The sequence below is a fragment of the Eulemur rufifrons genome, chromosome 18, assembly GCF_041146395.1.
Source record: "Eulemur rufifrons isolate Redbay chromosome 18, OSU_ERuf_1, whole genome shotgun sequence".
In the NCBI taxonomy this organism is placed as follows: domain Eukaryota; kingdom Metazoa; phylum Chordata; class Mammalia; order Primates; family Lemuridae; genus Eulemur; species Eulemur rufifrons.
In genome coordinates, this window is record NC_091000.1 from 12,932,788 (window position 1) to 12,960,467 (window position 27,680).

General features: G+C 38.3%; 1 protein-coding gene across 1 annotated transcript; it reads right to left on the minus strand.

Moving 5' to 3' along the window:
• Positions 1-2: 2 nt before the first annotated feature.
• CENPU (centromere protein U) lies at positions 3-27,460 on the minus strand. Its single transcript, XM_069493249.1, has 12 exons — positions 27,411-27,460; positions 25,054-25,171; positions 21,059-21,164; positions 19,628-19,688; positions 18,873-19,106; positions 15,977-16,046; positions 10,759-10,867; positions 4,385-4,463; positions 4,104-4,151; positions 2,822-2,883; positions 2,167-2,323; positions 3-116 (listed from the first exon to the last, which is right to left on the minus strand). The coding sequence occupies exons 6-12, from the start codon at positions 16,023-16,025 to the stop codon at positions 3-5; spliced, it is 618 nt and encodes a 205-aa protein (XP_069349350.1). The 5' UTR covers positions 16,026-16,046; positions 18,873-19,106; positions 19,628-19,688; positions 21,059-21,164; positions 25,054-25,171; positions 27,411-27,460.
• Between the last annotated feature and the right edge of the window lie 220 nt (positions 27,461-27,680).

Below are 27,680 nucleotides of genomic sequence, written 5' to 3' on the forward strand. Positions count from 1 at the left end.
TTTCATTCTCGGTCAAGGAGTTTCTCTAATTGATGGTTGATATTTTGCAGATGGTTTTCAGCCCCCAAAACAGTTCTTGTGTTAAATAACAGAGCTGGAAGGCTAGATGAATCATACTGTTGAAACAAAATAATTTAGATTAACAAGTATCAAAAACTTTTATAACGCTGGCTTTACATAGTTCAGTCTTATAACCAATGCCCATTTTTATAGAGCTTTCCATCAACTATAATACTTTCATTTTTTAAACTAGGCCCATTGAGAAAGGTGGTTTTTATCCATTTCCTTAGGACATAATTGATAATATAAACTTGCAAGGGAACTGCTCAGCAAAGCCTGAACTGATCTCATCCCAAACAACTAGTTGGTTCAGAGAACTGTTTAAATTATTTAAAAGAGAAAATCATGCCTGAGACAGGTCAAGACTTGGTTTGGGCCACTCTGCTTGTGGGGTCTGCTTGATCTCGTGTCTATTTTAAAACACAAAAAACTGCAAGGTAGGTTTTACTTTTACTATAAGAACTGATGGAACAGGAATACCAGGTCTATAAAAGTTCATAAGAAAAAACAAACATCTGGCCAGGTGCAGTCGCTCATGCCTGCAATCCTGGCACTCTGGGAGGCCAAGGCAGGAGGATTGCTCGAGCTCGGGAGTCTGAGACCAGCTTGAGCAAGAGTGAGACCCTGTCTCCACTAAAAATAGAAAAAATTAGCAGGGTGTGGTGACACGTGCCTGTAGTCCCATCTACTTGGGAGGCTGAGGCAGGAGGATCCCTTGAGCCCAGAATTTGAGGTTTCAGTGAGCTATGATGCCACTGTACCCTACCCTACCCTTTTTTTTTTTTTTTGAGACTCTATCTCAAAACAAACAAAAAAAGAGAAACCTAATGTCCATCATCTAGAAAAATTAGTTTTGGGGAAGATCAATTTAATGTCTTAAAGGTTGCCAATCCAGATGTTAATGATTAAAGACAAAATTGGAATGCAAACCCAACAAGAAATAGAACACAAAATCCAACTCATGATTTTTTCCTGCCATACAACTTACCATGTTACTAGAGAATTCAACTTAAATATCTGAGAGCCTAATGTTTCCAAGATGCCATGGACACCCACTCTCAGGGAGGGGTAAGGGAATAACTCCCACTTGGGGGGTGCTAGATGTTTAGGAAACAAGGTAGGACATATACCCAAATACCTACACTCTATAAGGCAAAAGGACAGATGCTACAATAGAAGTACAAGCTACTGGGCATGCAAAGACTAGGAGGCTCCTTAAGAGCGGCACATTCCAAACAAGGCAGAGTCACTCTCAGTTTTAACCAAATTATGTTGAAGTTGAATTAATGATACTATTAATTTCTCCAAATTTAATAAATCCCGAACTCCAAATAATAAGCATAAAACTAGTTAAGTACCAAAAAACAAAACTATTCTATTTCCTGATCCATAATATAAACCTTAGGCTCAGGAGAATTAGATCAGTGTCAAAATCATAAAATTGAATTTAGAATACAAATCTGATGATAAGATACATGTATACATTATATTTGATTATATATATCTTATATAAAATATTAGGTATAGAAATATACACTTTTTTCTATAATGTAAACATTTCTATTAATCTTTGCTGGACGGCCTGCAGTACAAACCCAGAAGCAACTACAAAATTTATTAAAACAATAATATTCCACATTTTTTCCGACTATTATGTTTTGTTTCTCAATTTCTAAAATCACACTGTTTATACGGGATAATGGCTTTTCAGATACAAAAGATACTTTGAACAAGGTACAAAGAAGACAAAGAACAAAAGAGTGTCTTCCAAACATGTCTGAGTGGTCTCATAAAGCAGGATGTGGCGTTAACTGAGACTTATACACAAGGTATATACTTCCCTTGACGAAATTCAGTTCTCTGAAGTGTAAATACCTTAAAAAAACAAAATCAGTGATTCTGGATTTTTTTCCTACTCTTCTAGCCTTCATTAAATAGCTAAGAAAAGTGAGGGTATAACAAATCTTCGCTGCTGTATAGTGATGCTGTTTTGGGTGGACTCATGTTGCATCTGCCTGTATCTTTCCTCAAAGCCTCTGGTATTCTAGCACGTAAATGCCCTTGATCACGCTGGGAAGCACAGTAAAGAGTAAAAATCAGAGTTACCGTTTCCTTTACTTTTGGTTCTTTCTCTTGAACATCTGAATAATCTTGATAAAGTTGTTTTAAATTAGATAAGAAATATGCTGCATTCTTAAGAGAAGACTTTCTCTCCTTAAGTTCATCATATTTTGTTTGTAGTTGTGTCAGCTGTGGCTCTAACCTAAAACCAAAATATTTTTCCAAAAACAAATGACATAAGTATAACAGCACCTAGTACCCCTTAATGCTCAGCACTTTCTGCGTATTTATTCATTTAATTCCCACAAAACCCTGTGAGGTGTAGGTAGTATGTCTATATTCAAAAGAGTGAACTGAGGCACTCAGAGGTTAAGTAACTCACCCAAGGTTGCATAGCCAGGAAATGGCAGAGTGTGGTTTCAAACCCAGGCAGTGGAATTCTAGAGTCTACACATTAAAATTCTAATTAGGCTGCCTCCCAGGCCAGGGCTGAGACATCTGTTAGGAGACAGATCAGTGCTGAATTCTCCTTTGCTAAGGGTTCTGCAACTAGGCAGCGTGGCCACCCTTCACTGAGCATCCGACCTCAAAGATGGCCAGGGGCTTTAATATGACAGGGCAGCAAACATTACTCCCCCAAATGACACAATTGTATCTTTCTAAGTAAGTTCTCAAACAGGATTTGGAGATATTATCTTACCGAAGCAGTTCATCTTGGACTTCAATTAAACGCTGCCTCTTCTTTTCGATACCTGAAATCATCTAAGTAATACAATCATTTCTGTGTTAAATGAATTTCGTAAATATTAGCACTCTCAGGTACACTGTGCCAGGTATTAAAGTACAGTAGGAAACAAGACAGAGCCAATTCTTACCGCCATGGGACTCTGGTCTAATGGGGAAGACAGACATTACTTATAAACAGTACGTGATGACAACTTGTGACATGTTCTATAAGGGAAAAGAACAGCAGGGACATCTACTTCAGGGCAACTCTGAAGAGGAAGGTGGGGGCCAGGTCCTCATTAGACCCTGTGACCTCTAAGGTGAGAACTGGGAGATTTTATCTAGGTGTGCTAGGAAAATACCGAGGCAGGGAAGTGCCATGATACACTTTGTATTTTAGAAAGAACATTTCAATATCATAAATTTTACTAACTCAGCCGTCACTTTTAGGGACTACCTAAGATTCCATTTCAGACAGAATGTGACCACATGCAGAAATGACCAATAAGATTAAAACTGAATGAAAGAAAAACAAAAAAAATCTAAGGCTTATAATCAGTGGAAGGAAAATGTATACATTTCAAGCTCATTTCTATAATAAATGTAGAGGTGGGGCTGGCTGTCCAGCCCTGTACCCGCCTCTGAGGTCATCTGGTCCAGCCTTACAGACGAGGAGGGAGGGTCTAGAGCCGGCTGGCTCGTCCCCGGCTGCACATCTCGTGGTGGACAGTTTTCAAGGTGGCGCAACATTGAAGCAGCAGAACCAGGACTAGAAATGAGGGTCTCCTCATCCCTAACCCAGTGTCCTTCCCAGGCTGTCCTTGTACCTGTTCTTTTATTTACCTGTTCTTTTACCAGTTCTTTATTCGAAAAGGTTTTGCTTTTTGACATCCACAAAAGCAATAAAGACACATTACTTAATACTTATCCACATAAGCGGTCATATTGTACTTGATAGCCATTTTTAGGCCAACTTGGGGACATTAAAAAGGGCTGAAATTTCTGTCTTCAATTACAAAAATAATTAGACGTTTGCACAGCTTTAGGAAACAAAGGTGACTAGGACCCCCACCATTCCTTAGCTTGCCTAGTACTTGCCAGATCAACCACATGATCAACCAAATAACATCCTGACTAGAAAGATTTAAAAATCTTATAACGTCTAAAGGTTATACAACCCAAGGTCAAGAATTTACTTAACTCTATGTATGTTAGTATCGTGTATGACTATGACTCTAATCACACAAGTGATTTACCTTAGCATTCTTCCTTTTCAGCTTTTTCAACATCTTGGCATCTTTAAGCTACACAAAACAAAAAACAAATATTCACATGCATTTGCCAAAATTAAATGTTAAATTAGCTTTACATAGTAACATATTTAGTTTAAAAACAGTTCTGTGAAATATGGGTATTTCTAATGAGTTTCTTACCACATTGCCAGCAAATGCAAGCTTTTCTAAGACTGCATGTAGCATGCTGCGTCAGGATTAGTCAAAAAATTTTTAGACCAACAGATTTATGTCAGTGAGCTTACCATTTTGATGAGTTCCTCTTTAACATTAAAATAAAATTTGTCGATGGCTTCCTTACAAATTTTGGATTCTATTCTTCGTCTGTAGAGGAGTTTAAAAAAAAAAAAAAAAGGTACCATAAAGGATTTTGAAAGGTGTGTTTCATTTGCTTACCACATAAACATACACACACAATTTGGCATATACTGTTTAAAATATCTAAGATGGCAAAGTTCAGCCTGCAACCCTTCCTTAGGCTTAAACAAAATACTGGAAACGTGTCTCAGTGAAAGAAAAAGAACAAAAATATTTTTCCCTGAGCCCTCTGGCATGAGGTCCTCTTAACTCCCTGACATTGGCCAAGCTCACAGTACCAAGTGATCCGCAAATGCTTACAGCCAATCCCAGGCTTTTCCTACCACTTGATCTAAACCACCAGCAGACTTTCCTCCGCCCTCCTTGCCTGTTAGCACCTGCAAGAATAACTGTAAATGGCCATAAATCAGCACTCTAGTTCTTCAGAAACTATAAAGCTGACTCAAACAAAGACACTGGTTCAGGTCCCTGTCATCAGGAAGAAGAGATCTAGTGGCGAGGCTGTGCTTTTCCCAGTTTGGCTCATTCACGGCTGGCCGGCAGACCTACAGCGCTGGTGCCGCAGCACACACTCTGCCAGGTCTTTGACCAGTTTAATCGGGTTGTTTGTTTTCTTACTGTCAAGTTTTAAGACTTCTTTGTATATTCTGCATAATAGACCTTTATCAGATATATCACTTTTTGCAAATATTTTCTCCATGTCTATGCTTGTCTTTTCATTCCTGACAGTGTCTTTTGTGGAGCAGAAATTTCTAACTTTAATGAAGTTCAGTTTATCAACCCTTTCATGGACTGTGCCTTTGCTGTCATGATCAAATTGTTGCCAAATCCAAGGTCATTTGGATTTTCTCCTATGTTATCTTCTAGGAGTTTTAGAATTTTGCATTTTACATTTAGGTCTATAATTGATTTTGAGTTAATTTTTGGGACAGGTGTAAGGTCTGTGTTCTAGATTTTTTTTTTTTGCATGTGTATGTCCAGTTGTTCTAACATCATTTGTTGAAAAGACTCATCTCCACTGTATTTCGTATGCTTCTTTGTCAAAGATACTATCATTGACTACATCTGTGTGGGTCTATTTCTGGGCTCTCTATTCTGTTCATTGATCTATTTGTCTATTTTTTCAACAATACCACACTGTCTTGATTACTGAAGCTTTATATTAAATCTTCATGTTGAATAGATCAGTCCTCTAACTTTGTTTTTCTCTTTTAATATTGAATTAGGTATTCTGGGTCTTTTTCCTCTCCATATACACTTTAGAACTGGTTTGTTGATATTCACAAAAATAACTTGCAGGGGTTTTGATTGGGATTGCATTGAATCTATGGATCAAGATGGGAAGAACCGACATCTTTACAGTATTTAGTCTTCCCATCCACAAACATGGAATATCTCTACTTATTTACTTCTTCTTATAGTTTTCTTCATATAGATCTTGTACATATTTTGTTAAATTCATACCCAAGTAGTTCATTCGAGGGGGTGTGCTAATATAAACAGTATTGTATTTATAATTTAAAATTCCACTTGTTTATAGGTGGTATATAGAAAAGCAATTGACTTTTGTATATTTATCTTGTATCCTGCAACATTACTGTAATCAATTACTAGTTCCTGGAGTTTTTTTGGTCTAATTCTTTCAGATTTTCTTAATAGATGACATTGTATGTCATCTGACAACAAACACAGTTTTATTTCTTCTTTCCCAAGCTGTATGCCTTTTACTTCCTTTTCTTGTCTTAGTGCATTAGCCAGGACTGCCAGTACGATGTTGAAAAGGACTGGTAAGAGGGGACCATCCTTGTTTTGTTCCTGATCTTAGTGGGAAAGCTTCTAATTTCTCACCATTAGGTATGATGTGAGCTGTAAAGGGTTTTTTGGTAGATATTATCAAGTTAAAGTTCCCTTCTACTTTACTGAGTTTTTATCATGAATGGGTATTAGATTTTATCAAATGCTTTATCTGAATCTACTATGACCATGTGATTTTTCTTCTTTAGCCTGTTGATATGATGTATTACATTAATTGATTTTGAAAGGTGAACCAGCCTTGCATATCTGGGATAAATCCTTCCTGGTTGTGGTGTGTAATTCTTTTTTTTTCTTTTCTTTTTTTTTAATTTCATTTTTTGCCTCCATGGAACATTGAAGAAAATAGTTCTTTTTTATACATTGTTGGATTCAATTTGCTAATATTTTGTTGAGTATTTCTGCATCTATTTTCATGAGAGATATTGGTCTGTTTTCTTGTAATGTCTTTATGAGATTTTAATATTAGGATAATGCTGGCCTCATATATGAGTTAGGAGGTATTCCCTCTGCTCCTGTCTTCCGAAACTTTCTGAGTATTAGTATAATTTCTTCCCTAAATGTCTGGTAGAATTCACTAATAAGCCCACTAGTGATTTCTGTTTGGGAAGGTCATTAACTATTAATTCAATTTCTTCGACAGATATAGACCTATTTAGATAGTCTGTTTAAATTCTTATGGGAATTTTGACTGACTATAGCTTTCAAAGAATTTGTCTATTTTATCTACATTAACAAATTTGCGGGAATAGAGTTGTCCATATTATTCCTTGATTATCCTTTTAATGTTCAATCTGTAATGATGTCCCCTATTTTGTTTCTAATATTAGTGATTTGTGTCCTCTCTTTTTCTCTTACTTAGCTTGGCTAGGTTACTGAACCAGCTTTTGATTTTGTTGATTTTCTCCACTGAGTTCATATTTTCAATCTCATTGATTTTTGCTCTAATTTTTATTATTTATTTTCTTCTGCTTACCTTGGATTTAATTTGCTGCTTTTTCTAGTTTCCTAAGGCAGAAGGTTAATTTGGCCATTCCACCAAAACAAACAAACAAGCCCGTTAGAACTAATAAATGAATTCAGTAAAGTTGCCAGGTTCAAAATCAATACACACACACAGAACAGTGTGTCCAAGTGTAGTGGCTCATGCCTATAATCCCAGCACTTTGGGAAATTGAGATGGGAGGATTGCTTGAGGCCAGGAATTTGAGACCAGCCTGGGCAACACAGTGAGACCCCATCTCTACAAAAAAATTTAAAAATTTGCCAGGTGTGGTAGCGTGTGCCTATAGTACTAACTACTCAGGAGGCTCAGCCAGGAGGATTGCTTAAGCCTGGGAGGTGGAGATTACAGTGAGCTGTGATTGTGCCACTGCACTCCAACCTGGGAGACAGAGCAAGACAACTATCTCAAAAACAAAACAAACAAAAAGAAAGAGTTGTGTTTCTATGTACTACCAATAAACAATCCAAAAAGGAAATTAAGAAAACAATTCCATTTACAATAACAAAAAGAATAAAATATTTAGGATAAATTTATCCAAGGAGGTGAAAGATTTGTACACTGAAAATTACAAAACATAGCTGAAAAAAATTAAAGATACAAATTAATGGGAAGACATCCCACGCCCATGGATTGGAAAACTTAATAGTGTTAAAATGACTATACTGCCCCAAACAATCTACAGATTCAATGCTATCCCAATGGCATTTTCTATAGAAATAGAAAAAAAAAAAATCCTAAAATTTATATGGAATATCAAAGGAACCCAAATAGCCAAAAAAATCTTGAAAAAGAAAAATAAAGCGAGAAGCTTCATACTTTCTGATTTCCAAGCATATAACTAAAACTACAGTAATCTAAACAGGATGTACCAGCATAAAGACAGACACACAGACCAACAAAACAGAGAACCAAGAAATGAACCTTCATGTATACTGATGGCTTATGATCTTCAATAAGGGTGTCAAGGCTACACAATGGAGAAGGATAATCTCTTCCACAAATGGTGCTGGGAAAACTGTATATCCACATGCAAAAGAATGAAGTTGGATCTTTACCTCATACAAAAATTAACTCAAAATAGATTAAAGACCTACGCATAAGACCCAAAACTATAAAACTCGAAGAAAATGTAGAGGAAAAGCTTCATGATGGATTTGGCGATAATTTCTTATATATGACACCAAAAGTGCAGGCAACAAAAGAATAGACAAATGGGATTACATCAAACTTGAAAATTTCTGCACAACAAAGGAAACAAAAGAATGAAAAGGCAGCTCATGGGACAGAGGAAAATATTTACAAATCATTTATCTATTACAGTAAGAGGATAATATCCAGAATACAAAGAATTTCTACAACTCAACCACAAAAATCCAAACAATCTCATCGAAAATGGGCAAGGACTTGAACCAACATTTCTCCAAAGAAGATACACAAATGGCCATCAAGCACATGAAAAGATGCTCAAAATCACAAATCACAAGGGAAATGCAAACCAAAACCACAATACCATGTTACACCCATTAGGATGGCTACTATAAGACAATAAAAGAGGAAGTTTTATTTACCTTAATCCAGAATTAAAAGTCTCCAGGTGTCATAAACATGATGTAGTTTGGAGTGGGAGAAATGGAAAAAAGACCAAGGGATAGGAGCTCATGCCAAAGTTCTAATATTAAAAGTGAGGAGGCCGAGCGTGGTGGCTCATGCCTGTAATCCTAACACTCTGGGAGGCCGAGGTGGAAGGATCACTCGAAGGAGTTCGAGACTAGCCTGAGCAAAAGTGAGACTTCATATCCACTAAAACTAGAAAGAAATTAGCCAGACAACTAAAAATATATAGAAAAAATTAGCCAGGCATGGTAGCGCATGCCTGTAGTCCCAGCTACTTGGGAGGCTGAGGCAGTAGGATCGCTTGAGCCCAGGAGTTTGAGGTTGCTGTAAGCTAGGCTGATGCCATGGTACTGTAGCCCGGGCAACAGAGTGAGACTCTGTCTCAAAAAAAAAAAAAAAAAGTGAGGAGTTATAAATGCACTTCTTTTAAGTTAAAAAGGATTAAAAATATCAAAGAGTAGAACAAAAACTTTAAAGTAAAAACAATATATTAATATACTGTTCCAGATATATTGATAATTACAATAAATGTTAATGGACTAAACTCAACAGTTGAAATTCAAAGACACATAGGGCCGGGCGCGGTGGCTCACGCCTGTAATCCTAGCACTCTGGGAGGCCGAAGTGGGCGGATCGTTTGAGCTCAGGAGTTCGAGACCAGCCTCAGCAAGAGCGAGACCCCACCTCTACTAAAAAATAGAAAGAAATTATATGGACAGCTAAAAATATATATAGAAAAAAAATTAGCCGGGCATGGTGGCGCATGCCTGTAGTCCCAGCTACTCGGGAGGCTGAGACAGGAGGATCGCTTGAGCTCAGGAGTTTGAGGTTGCTGTGAGCTAGGCTGACGCCACGGCACTCACTCTAGCCTGGGCAACAGAGTGAGACTCTGTCTCAAAAAAAAAAAAAGACACATAGGATTTAAAAAGATTCAGAGGCTGCAAAATATAGTTAGAATGAATAATATTTGATAGCATAACAAAGTGACTACAGTCAACAGTAAGTTATGGCATACTTTAAAATAACTAATAAGAGTGGGATTGAAATGTTCCTAACACAAAGAAATGATAAATGCTTGAGGTAATGGATACCTTGATTACCCTGATTTGATTATTACACATTGTATGCCTGTATCAAAACATCACATGTACCCATACAACTATTATGTACTCATAATAATTAAAAAAAATAAAAATAAAAATATAAGAAACATTAAGGTTTAAGGTCACACAGGATTGGAAGTAAAAGAAATTAAAAATAATGTAAAGTCTGGCAAATGCTCACAAAAGAAAGCTAATGACAAAAATTAGCATCAGGTAAAGTAGATCTTAACATTCCTAAAAGCATGTTTAGGAATGGAGAGGGTCACTACATAATGATAAAATGTTCAGTCTTTAAGACAGAATTTTTAAACATGATGTTCCCAATAATCTCTAAAGATATATAGCACAAATTGATAGAAGTACCAGGAAAAACTGAATAATCACAGATTCCACATAGATCCAATAATTAGACATTCTAAGTAGATCCAACAATTAGGGATTCCACATAATCATATGCTAGACCGTGAAGAAAGCCTCAAAATTAAAAAAAAAAAAAAAAAAGGTATCACCAGACTATGATCTTTTACCACCACGTATTTAAGATAGAAGGTTAATACAAAAATTTAAACTAAAAAGTCACATATTTGGACATAGAAAAACATACTCTAATAATGCAAAGGATTAAAGTTATAATGAAAATGTAAAAATATCTAAAACTATTTCACCATGTTAGTGAAATAATACATATCAAAAACTGTGGGATGAGCAAAAATTTCTGACAAGGGAAATTTATTAGGTGCACACATCGTAATATCAAAAGACTTACTTATACTGTAGGAGGGTTTTCTCAAATGTAGGCAAAACGATATCCAACTCCATGATATCACTGGTTTTCTTTCCTTCTAGACACCAGATATTTACAAGGTTGGAAGTATCTAGAATATTAAGATAAGTCAATTTAATATACTGATTTTGCTGTAGGTCCAGGGTTCTAAAAGCCTGAAACAAAAACAGTCCCACCAAATTGTAAAAGATAGCTATAGCGGAAGAATTGGATAGGACTCACTACTTACTTCTTCCTATCCCAGGGCACAGTCTCACAAACCCCTGTCTATACTCTAACTGCTATCTTGTTGGTTCTCCCATTTCTGAAGCAACCAAAAAGCACTGCTGCCTTTTAATTACCTTGAGGTGCCTTTACTGAATGGTCTGCTGTTATCAACACTACTGGAGATAAGGCCCCTCTTTGTAAGCTATATTTGCTGAATTTTAATCTATTAGGCCATGTGTAGACTACATCAAGATCACTCAGTGTATTACTTTAAATAATTATAGTAATACACAGTAATATACTGGACAGGAATCTGAAGACCTAGGTTCTAGTTTGAACTTCTTCCTTACTAGTTATGAGATCTTAGGCAGATCATTTAACCTTCTAGGGGCTCAGTTTCCTCAATTAAATGGAAGAAATAAAACATGTTCTGCCTTTTATTTACAAAACTATAAATTACTATACATTTGTATGGTGTTATAATCAGTCAATTTCTAAAGCATGCTCAAATTTTCTATATACTGTTAACATGATTCATTGAAAGGACAGTCCACTCTTCTTCCATAATTAGTTTCTTATTTAATACTGCAAAACCGATAAACATGCCGAGAGTTCATCTCGGATTCACACCGACCTGAGCACAACTCTTGGCTGTGGTGGATTAATAACAGCCACAAATTCTTTGCCACCCTTTCCTATTTTCCTTCCTCTTGAACCTGGGACAGCCCCAGGACTGGCTTGAATAAAAGAACATACGGAGTGATACCGTGCAACTTCCAAGGCCGGGTCTTAAGAGATCTGCAGCTTCTGCCGCTTTTCACCTCCTGAAATGCTCCCTCCTGGAAGTCAACTGTCATGTGAAATTCTGACTACCAGACGACAGGGAAGCTCAAGCTAGCCACATGAAAAGAGGTCACATGAGGGGGCTCAAGGCATCAGACATATTAACAGAGACCCTTCGACCTTTCACCCCAGCTCAGGCACCAAATGAGCAGATTGCACAAAGCAAAATCGTGAGCAAATAAAATGGTTGTTGTGCATCAGGGGTTGGCAAACTACTTCTGAAAACTGTCAGACAGTAAATACTGTTGGCTTTGTGGGCCAGCTGCTCAACGGTGCTACCGCAGCATGAAAGCAGCCACAGACAATACACTAACGAGTGACTCTGGCTGTGGTCCAATGAAAGTTTATTTTCAGAGCAGACAATGGGCCAAATTTGGATTGCAGACAATCGTTTTCTGAGCACCGTTTTAAATCACTAAGTTTTGGGGTAGTTGATGTGTTAATACACACCTGAAACACTGGCTGAGTCCACTTACAGCTGTGCAAGCTCAGACAAGTTTTTTGATCTAATCGCAATTTTCTCAAAAATGGAGAAAATATGAAATAGCACCTATACCTCATAGGTTTATTATAAAGATTAGAAAAAGGATGACATTAAACATTCAGTAGAATGATTGGCACACAGTAAACATTCCGTTGTTTTTGTTGCTATTTATTTACAAAACAGAAACAGGAACATAAGTTAGTAAAAGGTACCAAGACAATGCATCCAGGGCCAAACCTACGACACTGCTCACCCCAGTGCAGCCGCTACCCCTGGGTCCCAGATCCCTGCTTACCTAAGCTCAGCTCACCAGGACTTCTAGAAAAATCTGTAAAACGTAGTCCTGTTTTCGTAAAAGACACAATATCTGAAGATCTTATCGGTCCAAATAAAATCTTACTTATGCTCTCAGGGTTAATAGAAAGATTTTTTAATAAGTTTTTGGGTTTTTTTTTTTTTGGACGGCAGCATCATCATAGCTCACTGCAACCTCACGCTCCTGGGTTCGAGTGATCCTCCTGCCTCAGCCTCCCAAGTAGCTGCGACGACAGGTGCGAGCCACTGCGCCCAGCTAATTTTTTTTGTTCTTTTTGGTAGAGATGGGGTCTTACTCTTGTTCAGGCTGGTCTCGAACTCCTGAACTCAAGCAATCCTTCCATCTCGGCCCACCAGAGTGCTAGGATTACAGGTGTGAGCCACTGTGTCTAGCTAGAGTTTAATTAAGAACCATTCTATCTAACCTATCCATTCTTATTTAACATTTTTAATTTTGGCATCGTGATTTATTATGAGTTATTTTATACACCAAGAACATTTTTGTGTGTAATATATAAAGATGAATAATAAAAGGGACATGCCTGGGACCACAGTACAGCTTAAGAAACATCAACAAGACACTGAATGAAGCACCCTGCATATCCCCACTAGAATGCATCCCCTGCCAACCTTGTCAGTAGCTACCATTCTGAATTTTGTGTTTATTATGTTATTCTTCACTATAACTGTACCAAATGTGAATATATTCCTAAGTGATGCAGAGTTTAGTTTTGCATGTTTTTGATCTTTTTATATTTGTTAATAGACCAGCAAAGGTTTTGCTTTTGTATTCCATTCCATCACACAAATATACCACGATTCCTTCATCTATCAGTTCTACTGTGATAGGCTGTTTTCAGTATTTTGCTAGCGCCACAGGTAGTCCTAGGAGCACTCACGTACACGTTTCATGGACACGCGCAAGAATTTCTCTAGTAAATACACCCACAGCGACTGCTAGGTTTCGAAGTCTGCCTATTTTGAACTTTACAAGAGAGATGCCAAAATGATTTTTAAAGTGGTTACAGCTCTTTATACCTGCAGCCGTGCAGGATTCCCACTGATAACATCTTCATTAAATTTGGAATTGAGACACTAAACTATTTGCCAATTTAGTAGGTGCAAAAAGGTGTCTCATTGTAACTATAATCTGTAATTAGGAATGGACACCCTTCAAATGTTTTACTGTTTCCTCTTCTGTAAAAATCTGTTGGTGTCATCTGCCCATTTTTTTACGAGGTTGCCTTTTTATTAATACTCCTATATTTTCTGTAAAAACTGTCCAATTTCACCTGTGACATTTAAGTCATCAGTTCACCTAGAACTGCTTTTTTGTTTATGCTGCCAGTCAGAGGGAGGTCTCATTTCATTTCTCTACAGGGAAAAGTCCACTGAGCAGCAAGCCTGTCCTTGTCATGCACTCATCAAGTTTCCACATATGCATGGGCCTCTTTCTGGTCTACCTTTCCGTGTCATTGTCATTAAGATCAGAATTAACTGTTCCTTAAATGTCTGTTAAAACTCACCTATAAAACTATCTGGAACTGGGCATTTTTTGTTAGTTTGTTTTTATAGAAAGATTTTTAACTACTGATTGAATTTGATAGTCATAGGATTATTCTAGTTTTTTTCCCTCAAAAGCCAGCTTTGTTAGCCTTGAGTTTTTCTAGATATTTAGGTGCTGCAAGTCAGGGGTGGAGAGCAGATGTCTCCTTTTCATCTATTTTTTTGGAGGCCCTGGATTCTTTTTTTGTTTTTAATTGACACATAATAATTGTACATATTTACAGAGGACAGTTTTGATACATGTACACATTGTATAAAAATCAAATCCAGGTATTTATTATGGCATATCCATCACCTCATACATTTATCATTTCTCTATGGTAAGAACATTCAAAATCCTCTCTTCTGGCTATTTTGAAATACACAATGCAATAATGTTAACCACAGCCACCTCACTGTGCAACAGAACACCAGAAATTATACCTCCTATGAAGCCATTCATTATATTTTTAATAACATTTTAAATTGTGCAGCTTCTGGTGGGAATATAAAATTATACAACTACCTTTGGAATATAGTTTCCAAAGTCTGGCAGTTTCTTGTAAAATTAAACATATGCCTACCCTATGACTCAGCAGTTTCACTCCTTTTTATTTAACTAAGAGAAATGGAAACATGTTCACAAAAACATGTGTATAAGAATGTTCATAGCAGCTTTAATTCATAATAGCCAAAACCCAAAAACAACTCAGTTGTCTGTCAGTAAGAGACTGGATGAACTATGGTATAATCATACAATGGAATAAAAATCACACAAAATAACATGGATGAATTCTCAAAAAAAAAAAATTATGCTGAGTGAAAGAATTGAAAGAAGACCTATACAAAAGTACATACTATGTTTCCTTTGACAGAAAGTGGATAAAAATAAAACAATCAATAAACAAAATGAGTACATATTATGTGATTCCATCTATATGAAATTCCAGAATAGGCAAAACTATAGTACAGGTGTTTGCATTTCCTGAAACTCAATTGACTATACACTTAAGAGTTGGGCATTTCACTGTGCTGTATTGATAAGAAAAACCCCCATCTATTACTTGGCACAGCAGCCACCTGAGACCCCCATCCCTCGTGGAAGACTCGCATCAGCATAACACTAACCTAACACCTGGCACATCAACTAATCTATTACCTGGCACATCAGCATAACACTAAACCCATTACCTGGCGGGCATTAGTCACCTGAGACCCCACCCCTCGGACCACCCCAACTTAATAGAAGTGGGAAAAATTGGGAGACGAGGCTCAGAATTTGGTGGTGAGACCCCTCTGAGCCTGCTGGCGAATAAGCCTTGATTCTCCGACTCTCCGTGTGCTGCTCAGTTTGTCCTCGATACCACCCGCTGTAACACTTGCTGTAACAGTATATACATTTACATTCAAACAAAACAGTGTAAACAAACATTGGACTCTAGTTAATTATGTGCATGCTGAAGTATTTCAGTACTGACATCTAATTTATTTTAAAATGTATTAAAAAATTAAAATGGATTAGTGGATAGATAGGTAACAAAGCAAGTATAATAAAATGTTAACTGTAAAATCTAAGTGATGGATATATGAATATATACTAAAACATTTTTCCAGCTTTGTTGTATGTTGAAAATTTTCATGACAAAATGTTAGAAAAAAAATGTTACTCCAAAGTCACATATTCTTAATTTCTAAAAGAGGCAATTTTACGCATTTACAATTTACTAGTTTCACAAATTAAGAATAGAGTTTTTTTTCTCATGGAATTCTTGAATGAGTGACAAAGTATAAAATACCGTTCTGTACCTGAGTCTGTAGTTTCACTACTTGATTTCTCCCTTGTGCCACGAGACATCTTCCCTTTTTCCTGAGTTTTCTACAAGAAAAAGCATAGGTTTTTATTAAGTTTTCTTTCTCTTAAAACATAAAGATTAAGACAGTGTTATCAAACACTGCCATTCAATACTTTAGCAATTCATATTTAGTTCTAAATTAATAGTTGTATTAATATAAATTATCTAAATTAATATAAGGAAATATTGCAAAAAATTAAATAAAACCATCACAAAATAAAAAGAAAATAACACTTTCAGTTGACTTACAACAATCGTTGCCTTGGAGGAACTTGAACTTTTATTACTTAAGATAACCATGTGTGTAATCAGCTGAAATTTCTGCTCCCAGCTGTGATGAAGCAACAGCTTCTGTACTAGCTCTCTTGCCATAAACAACCATAAAGTGGGGGTTGGGAGTGGCAACTTTCTTTAGGCGTAGGACAACAGCAACACAAGACTGAGCTCCCTAAAAAAAGGGACTAAAAAAAGGGAAACCCAGAAGGTGAGCCCCAGGAATGCCACCTCCCCACACATACAGTTTCTAGATGGGGGCACAGCAAGCAAGTCCATGCAGAGCATGGAAATCCCACTCAGCGGAGGCGGCACCTGGAATAAGCTGCCCGGGGGGCGGGGGGGGGGGGGGGGGGAGCGTGGGCGTTTGGTCGGGAAGCTACCCCAAAGTCCTTGACTGAGCACTGTCCATGTGCTGGGTGAGACATAACGTCTACCAGAAAGCGACTATCATGGGAAACAACGTAACAGATGAGAGAGGACAAACAGCACTGGGGAAAGTTAGAAAATGCAGACCTCACACCCAGCTATTCAGCAGAAAGACCACACTTAGCGTGCTCAGGTCAATATTGTTCCAACAGGGCAACAACTGGTTCTTGGGGAGGGGGGGAGGAGTTGAAAAAAAAAAACAAACAAAACTTCGATATTAAAATGGTTTGTGACCCAGTATATAAACAGACACACAGTACACTTGTAGGATTAAAATTTAATTGTATTTGTGAGGGAAGGGGGAAAGAAGTCTAAAAAGGTCTCTTAGGGATGCAAGAATGCAAAAGAATCGAGAAACACTGCTGTGAACTAAAATAAAATCCTGAGCCTCACACCTCGAGACTGAACGGACCCCTTCTTGGCCAAGGGGACCCCAGAAAAACCTTAAAACTGAGCTCATGGCCACAAAGGGAAGCAAGGTTGGATGCCTTGGACAGTAGATACTAAATTATAAACAGGACGTAACGCCATGCAGAGCAAAGGCTAAATCACCTGCAGGCCACCAATTTGCTTGAGATCACTTGAGTAGGTTTATCGGGGCTTTGTCTCTGATTAACAGACTTCCTTATCTTAAGACAGTCCAAGCTTTTACATAAAACTTCATTTCTTTAACCAATTACAAATCAAAGAATTTTTAAACCCATATATAACCTGTAAACTCCTGCTTCGAATGTCCTGCCTTTTTAGGCCAAACCAATGTACACCTTCCATGTACTGATTTATGATTTTACCTGCAATTCCTTTCTCTCTAAAATGTATAAAACCAAACTGTAACCCAACCACAGCAAGACCACATGCTTAAGACTTCTTGGGTGTGGGTCCCCAGGCTGTGGTCGTACATATTCGGCTCGGAATAAATCTCTTTAAATTATTTTACAGAGTTTGGATTTTTTTCTGTAAATACTGCCCTAGAGTATGGCCTACCCTAGACATACCCTAAACGAAGCCTAAAAGCAACCTCTGACCAGATCCACCACTGAGACACAGACTGGAGTTTGTGCTAAGCAGATTCTAAGATGACTTGTATTATTACCACCCCCATCAAGGTCCAACCCAGTGAAATTGTCTATATTAAAACAATTTAAGGCCGTAAGGCAGGAATAGTGATAAAAGTCTGATTTCTATAAAAGTTAACTAGCCACTGTTCCCTAACTTCCCTACTGCTACGACTGCCCGCTGCTTATGGTCACATCTCCTTGACAGGTGCAAAATTTATGACTTTCTCAATCACTTCTATAGATGACATCACTATTGCAAAACCTACGACTGGTCTGAGATGTCTTCCAGACTCTGCATTCGGGGAACCCACTGACATCAACCAGACTAGTGGCCACACGTGGGAACCGAGCCAACAAGCTCTGCATCCTGCAACCATTTACCCAGGAAATGTCTCAGCCAAGATGACAATTTCTGCTTCCCAACTCTGTAAGTTCACCCCCAGCCAATCAGCAGACCCACTTCCCTAGCCCTTTGTTCACCAAACCACCTTTAAAAATCTTAGCCCCCCCCAAATTCTCAAGGAGATAGATTTGAGAAATTACTCCCCTCTCCTTGCCTAGCACCTTGCGAAATGAAACTCTTTCTCCACCGCAACTCCTGCTGTCGTAGTGTATTAGCCTTCACAGGGTGGTGGGCAAAGGACCCAGGTGGGCGGGAACAAATTTGGGGGTTTGTGCAAGACCACCCTTGTGGCCACTTGCCAGTGGGGCGGACGTAGGGGTGTGCCCTCCAGGCTGCACAGTCCCCTTTGGACCACGGGCCCCTCTTGCACCATCTCTGTTGGTGGGACAGTGTTGACCACAGTGCTTAGTAACTTGATTGAAAAACCTGGCTTGGCGTAGACTAGAAAAACGCCTTTGGTGAGTATTCTACACGCATCCACTACCCTTCCCCCTCCCTCTTCCTGATTTGTCAGCTTCTTTTGGAGGCTATTTTTATTAAACATGTATTTTTATTATGTTAAGAAAAATATAAAATTTATCTTTTAAAAGATTGAAGGGGAGAGAGAAAATGCTTTATATTTTCCTCTCACACATTTTTCAATAAACTTTTTTTCCTCTCCAAGGGAATGGCAGACACCTTCTTACCGGTCGATTTTCTGTTGCCAGGGTCTCTTTTTCAACAGAGGGCCGGGCAGTAAGTGGTCCTATCTTTTTAGGAGTGACCGATTCAGCTGGTTTCTCTGAAAGGTCTGAAGATGCTGTAGTTGGAATAGCTTCATGTTGTGTAATTATTTTCTCTGCTAATTTAACTTTTCTTCTCACATCATTTTCTTCAGTGCTGTCAGACTCATCTCTAACGGGCTTGCATTTTCTTCCCAGCTATGTGAAGAAAACAGCATTACCGGTGTAGGAAATACAACTGCTGATAATTCTTACTAAGAAAAGTAGAAAACCATGAAGTCCATTATTTCTCATTTCTAAACTTCAAAAGTGAACATAATAGGAAGATGGCAACATAATTAGTGCCTAGGACAAAAAACCTAGGTTAAAGAGCTACAAATCTACACTCCCAACAACTCACTCTGCCTTGGTAAATCACAACCTAAACATATTCCACGCATGCTATGAAAACTGACAAAGTATAAAGAGATTTGAGACCTCTTTAATGAAAAACACTTCAGATATAAAAATATCTTGCTTTTTACTATAAAATGTAAAAGTATCTTCTAAAACATAACATACTTTCTCTACGAAAAACATTGCTACAGAATATTTTTTCTATCTACTTCCAATCTATCTGGAAATGAATATTTTACAGAACATTTTCTCTATTTGCATCCAATCAAAACATAATTTAAACTCTTATAAATTAAGATAGAAGAGAGAACACTCCTACATACCTTTTTTGCACTAATTTTTACAGATTCGTTTTCACTTGCTTCACTTTCAGAAGTGTTCAAACTGTACCAAAGAACAAGCCATCAATATCTTGCACACACTCCATTTTTATTTACATGTCTTCTATAAGTTGTTTGTCCGATATGAAAGCAGACTCAATTTAATGAGGAGATACTTTGCTGTCACATGCAAGCCACCACCTTCCCAGATTTACTGGCTGTCTCCCACGTCTGCCGACACCCAGGCCATGCCAGGTCACCCAGGCAAGCAAGTACCAGTGTTCCGCTACTGCAGCACCTTGTGGTCGTGTCTGAGAACTACACCTTCCTCCAAGTGACCAGTCCCAGGAGTATGGGCCATTATTTGCACTAAAATCTAATCCATGAGGCCCATCATCAGGTGATAAAAATGGAAATACTTTCTTTTATCCTTTGAAAACGAAAAAAATAACCTCAACTTCTCATGGGAGATGAAAATTCTTTCATCTTTTCATTTAATTCAATACATTTATTTAACACCAGTCTCAAAATGCAAAGTATGGTGAATAATATTACCTTAAAAACGTAAGGCTTTCCTTTAAAGGGTTCACTGTCTAGTAGGAAGGCCAAAGATAGCGTAGAGTGAGGACTCAGCAAACATCAGACAGAGAAGATGATACGGATCATGGCTGAGGGGTTAGGAAAGGCACCGTGGGTATGACACTTGAGCTGACTTGTGGAAGTACTTTTCCAGGAACACAAGTATGGGGAAGGAAGGGTATTTAAAGCAGAAGGAAAAGTGAATGTAACAGCATGGTAGTGTAAAGCCTGGCATGTTCGAGAAACTGCAGAATACAGACACAATCTATTTTTCAAGAAAAGATAGTGTAGGAAGAAGTCAAAGGATGTGACCAGAGAGGCTGGGAGACAGCCATCCAGGACACGGCACAGATCTCCCTACAGTGAGTGGACAGCCTCCCGTGCAGAGCCAGCAAGCCCACGCAGCACCGGGCCGTCTCCAGCCAGTAACTAAGCCTGGTGAGCACTGGGGCCTGGCCACTTGCCCGGCGCAGGCCTCCTTTAACAGTGACCCTTTCCGCGAGATTCCCCAGAAGGCTGGTCAGAACCGTAAGTGCCGTAGCTCCATTTGAAGCCAACTCTGCCCAGTGCTGCTTCTTCCAACTTTAACCTTCACAGACGTTACTAGTAAACCTCTTCCATGCCTGACTGCCTTAGCGTCTACTCACTCAAGGATCCAAACTGGCACAGGGGCCTTCTATGGCAGCCATACAGGAAATGGGGAGCCCCTAAAAGGCAGCAGTTCTCTTGAAGAAACACTTAACAAGTTGGCTCAAAAGATCTTAAAAAGCTTTAGTTTTATTAGCTTCTATCTTAAAGAGTTCCTCAGAAATCCCATTAACCATAAATAAACAAATGGTTGAAATATAACTGTACCTTCTTCTTGCTATTTTTTCTGGAGGAATTGAAGGACTAGATAACCCACAATGTTTGGAGAATTCTTCTTCATCAGCATATATAGCTGTGCTGTGTAAAGGAGGATCTTCAAAAGACAAAAAAAAGTACAACTTTAAAATTCTGGTTGTTTAGGTAATATTTAAGATTGTTCCCATGCAATGGAGTATAAAAGTCTTTATTTAAATGGCTAACTAAAAATCAATTAGGCCACATCCTAAATATTTTGATCCCATACCTCACCAATAAAACTTAAACCATATCACCAATAAGTACAGGGATATTTATAACTTTTAAACCTATATTACTGTACTTATATGTTATACATAAATTTTTTTAATGAGATACAAAAACAATATAAATAAGAAGTCTACCATTTTCTTTCCTCACCCCTATTGAGTACCTTACACTGTATTTGGGAGACCACTGCATTAATTATAAACTCTCTAAGCTTCGAGTGGTTGTCCACTCCTGTGACTCTATCACCTCACAAAGTGCGTAGCACATGGTGGCCACTCAGTATTTGTGAATGAATGGCCCCCTGGGGAGAGACTCCAGGCCTCCCTCACTTCCCCTTCCTCTCCACTTCTCTCCAGATCACCAGAACCCTTAGACAGCATAACAAGTTACCTTGAATGAGGAAGAGGAGGAGGGCAAATGGCCTTGATGGAAAGGTATAGAAAGGGGATGCTAAGAGGAGGAGGATGCTCTTATCCACTCAGGAAAGAGGAGAAACAAAAGGGATGCCCCTCAGGACTACGGCAGGGGTGGAGAGCTTAGGGGAAAAGCCGTGGCCAGCAGTGACAGAGTTGAATTGCTATGGGGGGTCTGGCAAGAGCCAGGCAACCATTTCTTCATGCTCAAATTTTAGCCTGACAGTGCAAATCTCAATGGCATTTTTTCAAATAAACAGATGCTTAAATAAAGAATATACCAACCACACAATTTTTAAAGTTAGTAATATACTTTGTATTGCCCTCAACTAAGCAAAAGGATTTATTTACTCTACTGCCATGAATAATATGAAGAAAGAGAAATAGACCAATCCCAAATCTTCACATGAACCAGGCACACAAGTTGGACTTATAATTTAACAACAAAAAGACAAAGAACCCAATTTAAAAATGAGCAAAGGGTTTGAACAGACACTTCAAAGAAGCTATACAAATAGCCAATAAGCACGCTGAAAAGGTGCGTTACATCATTAGTAATTAGGAAAATGTAAACCAAAACCACAACACATCACTTAACACCCTAAGCTTCGGATAGCTATTATCACAAAAAGCAAAAAACAACTTGCACCTGTAATCCCAGCTCAGAAGGCTGAGGCGGGAGGATTGCGTAAGGCCAGGAGTTCAAGATTGCAGTAAGCCATGATCGTGCCACTGCACTCCAGCCTGGGTGACAGAGTGAGACTCCATCTCTATTAAACACAACAACAAAAACAAAAAAGAAAACAAGTATAGGCAATGATGTTGAGAAAGTGCAACCCTTGTACCTTGCTGGTGGGAATGTAAAGTGGTACAGGCACTGTGGAAATGGCGATTCCTCACAAAATTAAACACAGAACTACCACATGACCCAGCAATTCCATTTCTGGGTTGTATACCCAAAAGAGAGGAAAGCAAGGACTCACACAGATATTTGTACATCCATGTTAAAAGCAACACTGTTCACAATAGTCAAAAGGTGGAAGCAACCCAAGGGGCCATCAACACATGAATGGATAAACAAAATATGGTCTATACATACAATAGATTATTCAGCTTTTAAAAAGGAAATTCTGACACATACTACAACATGGATGAACCCTGAAGAGGTTATGCTTAATGAGATAAGCCAGTTACAAAAGTACAACTGTTATTGTATGCTTCCCCCCCATTCTTTTTTTAACAAATAGGGTCTTACTCTGTCGCCCAAGCTCAAGTACAGTGGCACAATCATAGCTCACTGTAGCCTCGAATTGCTCAAGTAGTTCTTTTGCCTCAACCTCCCAAATAGCTCAGACTATAAGCATGCGCCACCATGCCCAGCTGATTTTTTTTTTTTTTTTTAAGAGACGGGTCTCACTATGCTGCCCAGGCTGGTTTCAAACTCCTGGCCTCAAGCAATCCTCCTGCCTCACCCTCCTCACATGCGTGAGCCACCGAGTCCAGCATGCTTCCTCTGACATGAGGTTACCAACATAGTCAAATTCATAGAAACAGAAAGTAGAACGGTGGTTGCCAGGAGCTGGGGGGGAGATGCGAATGAGTTGTTGGCGTTTAACAGGTGTAGAGTTTCACAGTTAGGAAAGACGGAAAAGGTTCTGGAAATGGATGGTGGTGATGGGTGCACAACAATGTGAATGTACTTAACTGCCACAGAAATGTACACTTAAAAGTGGTTAAAATGGTAAATTTTATGTTATGTATATTTTATTATACACACAAAAAAACTCAAATGAGATACCACTTCATATCCACTAAGATGGCTAGAATCAAAAAGCCAGATAACAACAAGTTTTAGTGAAGATGTGGAGAAACTGGAATTCTCATATGTTGCTGTGGGTATGTAAAGTGGTGCATTGCTTTGTAAAACAGTTTCTCAAAAAGTTAAAAACAGAATTACCATAAGACTCAGCAATTCCACTGCTAGGTATATGCTCAAAAGAACTGAAAACATGTCCACACAAAACTGGTACCTGAATGTTCATGGCAGCATTTTTCATAATGGCCAAAAAGTAGAAACAGCCCAAATGTACATCAACTGATGAATGAATAACAAACTGGTATATCCGAACAATGGAATATTACTGAGCTATAAAAAATTTTGGGAATGAAATAGATACATGCTACCACATGGATAAACCTTGAAAACACTAGATTAAGTGAAAGACGTCAGTGACAAAGGACCAGTGTCTATGATTCCATTTATATGAAATGTCCAGAAATGGAAGATCCGTAGAGACAGCAAATAGATCTACGGTTGCTTGAAGGAAGGGGGAACAGGAAGCGACTGTTAATGGGTACAGAGTTTCTTTCTAGCGTGACAGAAATATTCTGGAATTAGATTATGGTGACGGTCATATAACTTTGCGAATATTCTAAAAACCAATGAACTGTATACTTTAAAAGGCTGAATTTTATAGGGTATGAATTACATCTCGATTTTTTAAATTATGGGATTTCTTTCAGATTCAGATCTTTTAGATTTCAACTTCTTTTAGATAAGTAATTAAAACGTAATTAAGTCATAATAAAAGATATATTCTGGTGATGATTACTTCTCATCTTATAAAATGTATTATTTTCTTTTATTAACAAAAATTTAGACTGAAAATTTTCAGAAGCCAAATGAAAAATATGAGAGAGTACTTAAGTTTTCAAAATTCTTTTAAAACTTATTCCAGCAAAAACGTCTGACTACTACTGTTCTAGATGTAGGGGCGCTTGACACTCTCTGCATCATTTTTGGCGTCTGGTGTGGCCAATGACATGCAGTGAGAGCAGCAGTCCACCTGGACAGGTCACACACTCTGGGACAGCCGGGCACCGACCCTGTCCCCTCAGACGACAGAGAACACAGGTGACGCTCTCCCACCGGCTCTCCTGAAGCATCCCCTGCCTCAGTGAGCTTAAGATCTGAGAAAATTATCCAACTCTTCTCCTCAAGTTAATGGCTCTACCAATTGCTGGAATGGAGTAAGAAATATATTTTATACGTCTCTTGTTACAAAGCACTATAAGTGTCCCTAGGTGATTGCAGTTAACACACACTACTAGAAGAATTCTACTTTGATAACGTTCTTAGTTTTAACATAGCTAGAAGTGAGAGAAATTGATTCAAATTATCCAAGTGCTCCCCAGAACATTATATTAATATTTATATATAGACAACTGATTTTTATATTTGAAGATACTTCCATGTTTTTACTGTATCTAGGCCATGTTTTGTTCCTTTAAAGTCACGTTAGGGTAAAAATTTAAAATACTAACCAAAGGTTTCATAAGGTTCTTCATCTTTCTCATTTTCACCCAGCCTGCCAATGCTTGAGCTATCAGAATCAACAGGAAATTCGAACACATCAGAAGGCTTGCGCTTTTGACCAGTTTTCTAAAAGTGAATAAAGTCAAAGTCACTGAATTGGCCCTCACAAAGAACATTACAAAGCTGATTTATTTAACAAGGATATTCTTGCTATCACTGCTGCCCAAAGAAGCAATCCTTATACATGAGATGACAGATACACTAACTACCCTGACTGGGTCATTATACAACATAGATATGTATCAAAACATCAAATTATAGCCCATAAACAGGCACAATTATAATGCATCAGTTCAAATAAATAAATAAAGAAGCAATTCTTAACACTTTTTTGGGGAAACAGACTCCTTTGATAATCTAAGGCAGGGACTGGCAAACTTTTTCTATAAAGGACCAGAGAGTAAATATTTTAAGCTTTGCAGGCCAAAGGTTTCTGTTGTGCCCACTAACTCTGCCATTGCAGAGTGAAAGCAGGCAGTGACAATGCAAAAAAGAACGTGCATGGATATACTCCAATAAAATTTGACTTATGGACACTGAAATTTTAATTTCATCATATCATTTTCACATGTCATATTTTTATTTTATTTCAAGCATTTAAAAATATAAAAATCATTCTTAGCATGCATGGCTGTACATAGGTGACAGGGAACTGTGGCTCATGCCTGTAATCACAGTGCTCTGGGAGGCTGAGGCAGGAGGATCACTTGAGGCCAGGAGTTCGAGACCCCCACCTCTACAAAAAATAAAAAAAAAAAAATTAGCCAGGTGTGGTGACACAAGCCTGTAGTTCCAGCTATTCAGGAAGCTGAGGCAGAAAGATTGCCTGAGCCCAGGAGTTGCAGGCTGGAGTGAGCTATGATCGCACCACTGCATGCCAGCCTGGGCAACAGGGTGAGACTCTGTCTCTAAACAAACAAACAAAAAAATTAAAATTTTAAAGTTAAAAAAAAAAAAAAAAAGATTTGGCCCACAGGCCGTAGTTTGCCTAGACCCTTGACCTAGGGAAAGCAATGGGCCCTCTCCCCAGAAATATTTCCATATATCTGAAAGTTCCTAAGTAGTTCTGAGACTCAGGGGTAAAAACTGACTAAAGGAGACACACCAGGTTTCCAGTTCAATATGCTAACAAGCCCGTAAGGTTTGCTACCCCAAATCCTAACGAAAGATGAAAACATATAGGAGAAAATCTTCCATAGTAGTTCTGGAAAATGTGGAAGGATACTATTATCAGATATGACAAAAAGACAATTCTGTAAGATATAAAGATGAAGAAACAAAACTGGCAAAACAAAAACTTTACCACTCATAGCCCCTCACTGAAAGAATCATTCCTGGAGTGCTTGGGGGTGGAATGCCAGAAAAGAGCTGGCAGATCTTCCACCCTAAGGCAAAAGGGGCCCCCACCAGGCATAAGGCAGCTTCCTTGCGGAGGGAGGACAGGAAAGCGGAAGAAATCCATTCCGGGCACTCTGGACTGTCAGCTAAGGAAGGCTGGGAACAGGGCTAATGAGCTAAGCAAAATCCCCCCAAGGCACACTGGACTTCAGTGACCAAGGGCAGAGCAGCCGGGCAGGAAAGCCGAGAAAGACAACCAAAGAACCAGTGGTCCAAGGCTGAGGTGGGAGCAGAGCACTGGGCAAAATCTTGCAGAGGTATCCCAGGGTTTCAGAGAGAGGAAAAGAACCATCTTCTGAGGGTTGGGGACACAGTGTAGAGAGAGACCACCTAAGACAGAGGAAGCCAGAAGCAGAACAGAGAGCAGAAAGAACTCTCAACTGCTTGGTGACCTGAACAATAGGCAGTTATCATACACGATGTGAAGTCCGGTGCCAACAGGACAAGCCATTGGAAAAGAATTTGGAATTAGCTATCAAGAGTGTTAAAGAAACGCACCTGCCTTTAACATATGTTTATTTATTCTAAGACTCTATCCTAAAGAAAATTAAAACTAATGCGGACTAAGTGGAATTTCATGAAATCGTAAATAATTGTTGAAACATGGAGTAATGGCTTTAAGTCAAAAAAGCAAAATATAGAAAGTTGTACAATTTTTACATGATGTCAATTACGTAAATGAAAATAAAACGTAGGCTCAGAAAAAAGGAGGTTCTAAAATGTTCACAAAGGTCATTTTCTCCTTTATATTAAAAAAAAAAGTGTGAGCGAAAGGAATACAGTTTTTCACTACAACAAACATTGAGCTTACCAAGTGAAGTCTACAAAACTCTGAGGTCCCCACAAAATGTTATTTTGAATTGTCAATTATGAGAAAATTACATTAAAACATAAAAAGATAACTTACATCTTTCACGGACTGTGTTCTTCCTAAAGTGTTCTTTGAATATCTTGCACTGCTAAATAGCAAAACAAAACAAAACAAAACCACACACACACACACACACAAAAGAGTTAGGAAATGTTTAAATTATTGGGGAAAACACTGTAACTTGTGACCTGTTCCAAATTATCTTCCTTATCAGTTACATTAATAGGGTGCAGCCAATGCAACTTAGGTTATGGTAAAATCCTTTTAGAAAGCAGAACCTGTACCCTACAAATTTAATTATACTTT

Bases quoted from the DNA above. Each gene is read 5' to 3' on its own strand.
- CENPU (XM_069493249.1), bottom strand. From the start codon at position 16,025: ATGTCTCGTGGCACAAGGGAGAAATCAAGTAGTGAAACTACAGACTCA. The intron at 4,152-4,384 runs GTAAGCTCACTG...TGTTTTGTGTAG, and splicing joins AAGAGGAACTCATCAAAATG to CTTAAAGATGCCAAGATGTT. The intron at 2,884-4,103 runs GTAAATCACTTG...TGTATTACTTAG, and splicing joins TGAAAAGGAAGAATGCTAAG to ATGATTTCAGGTATCGAAAA.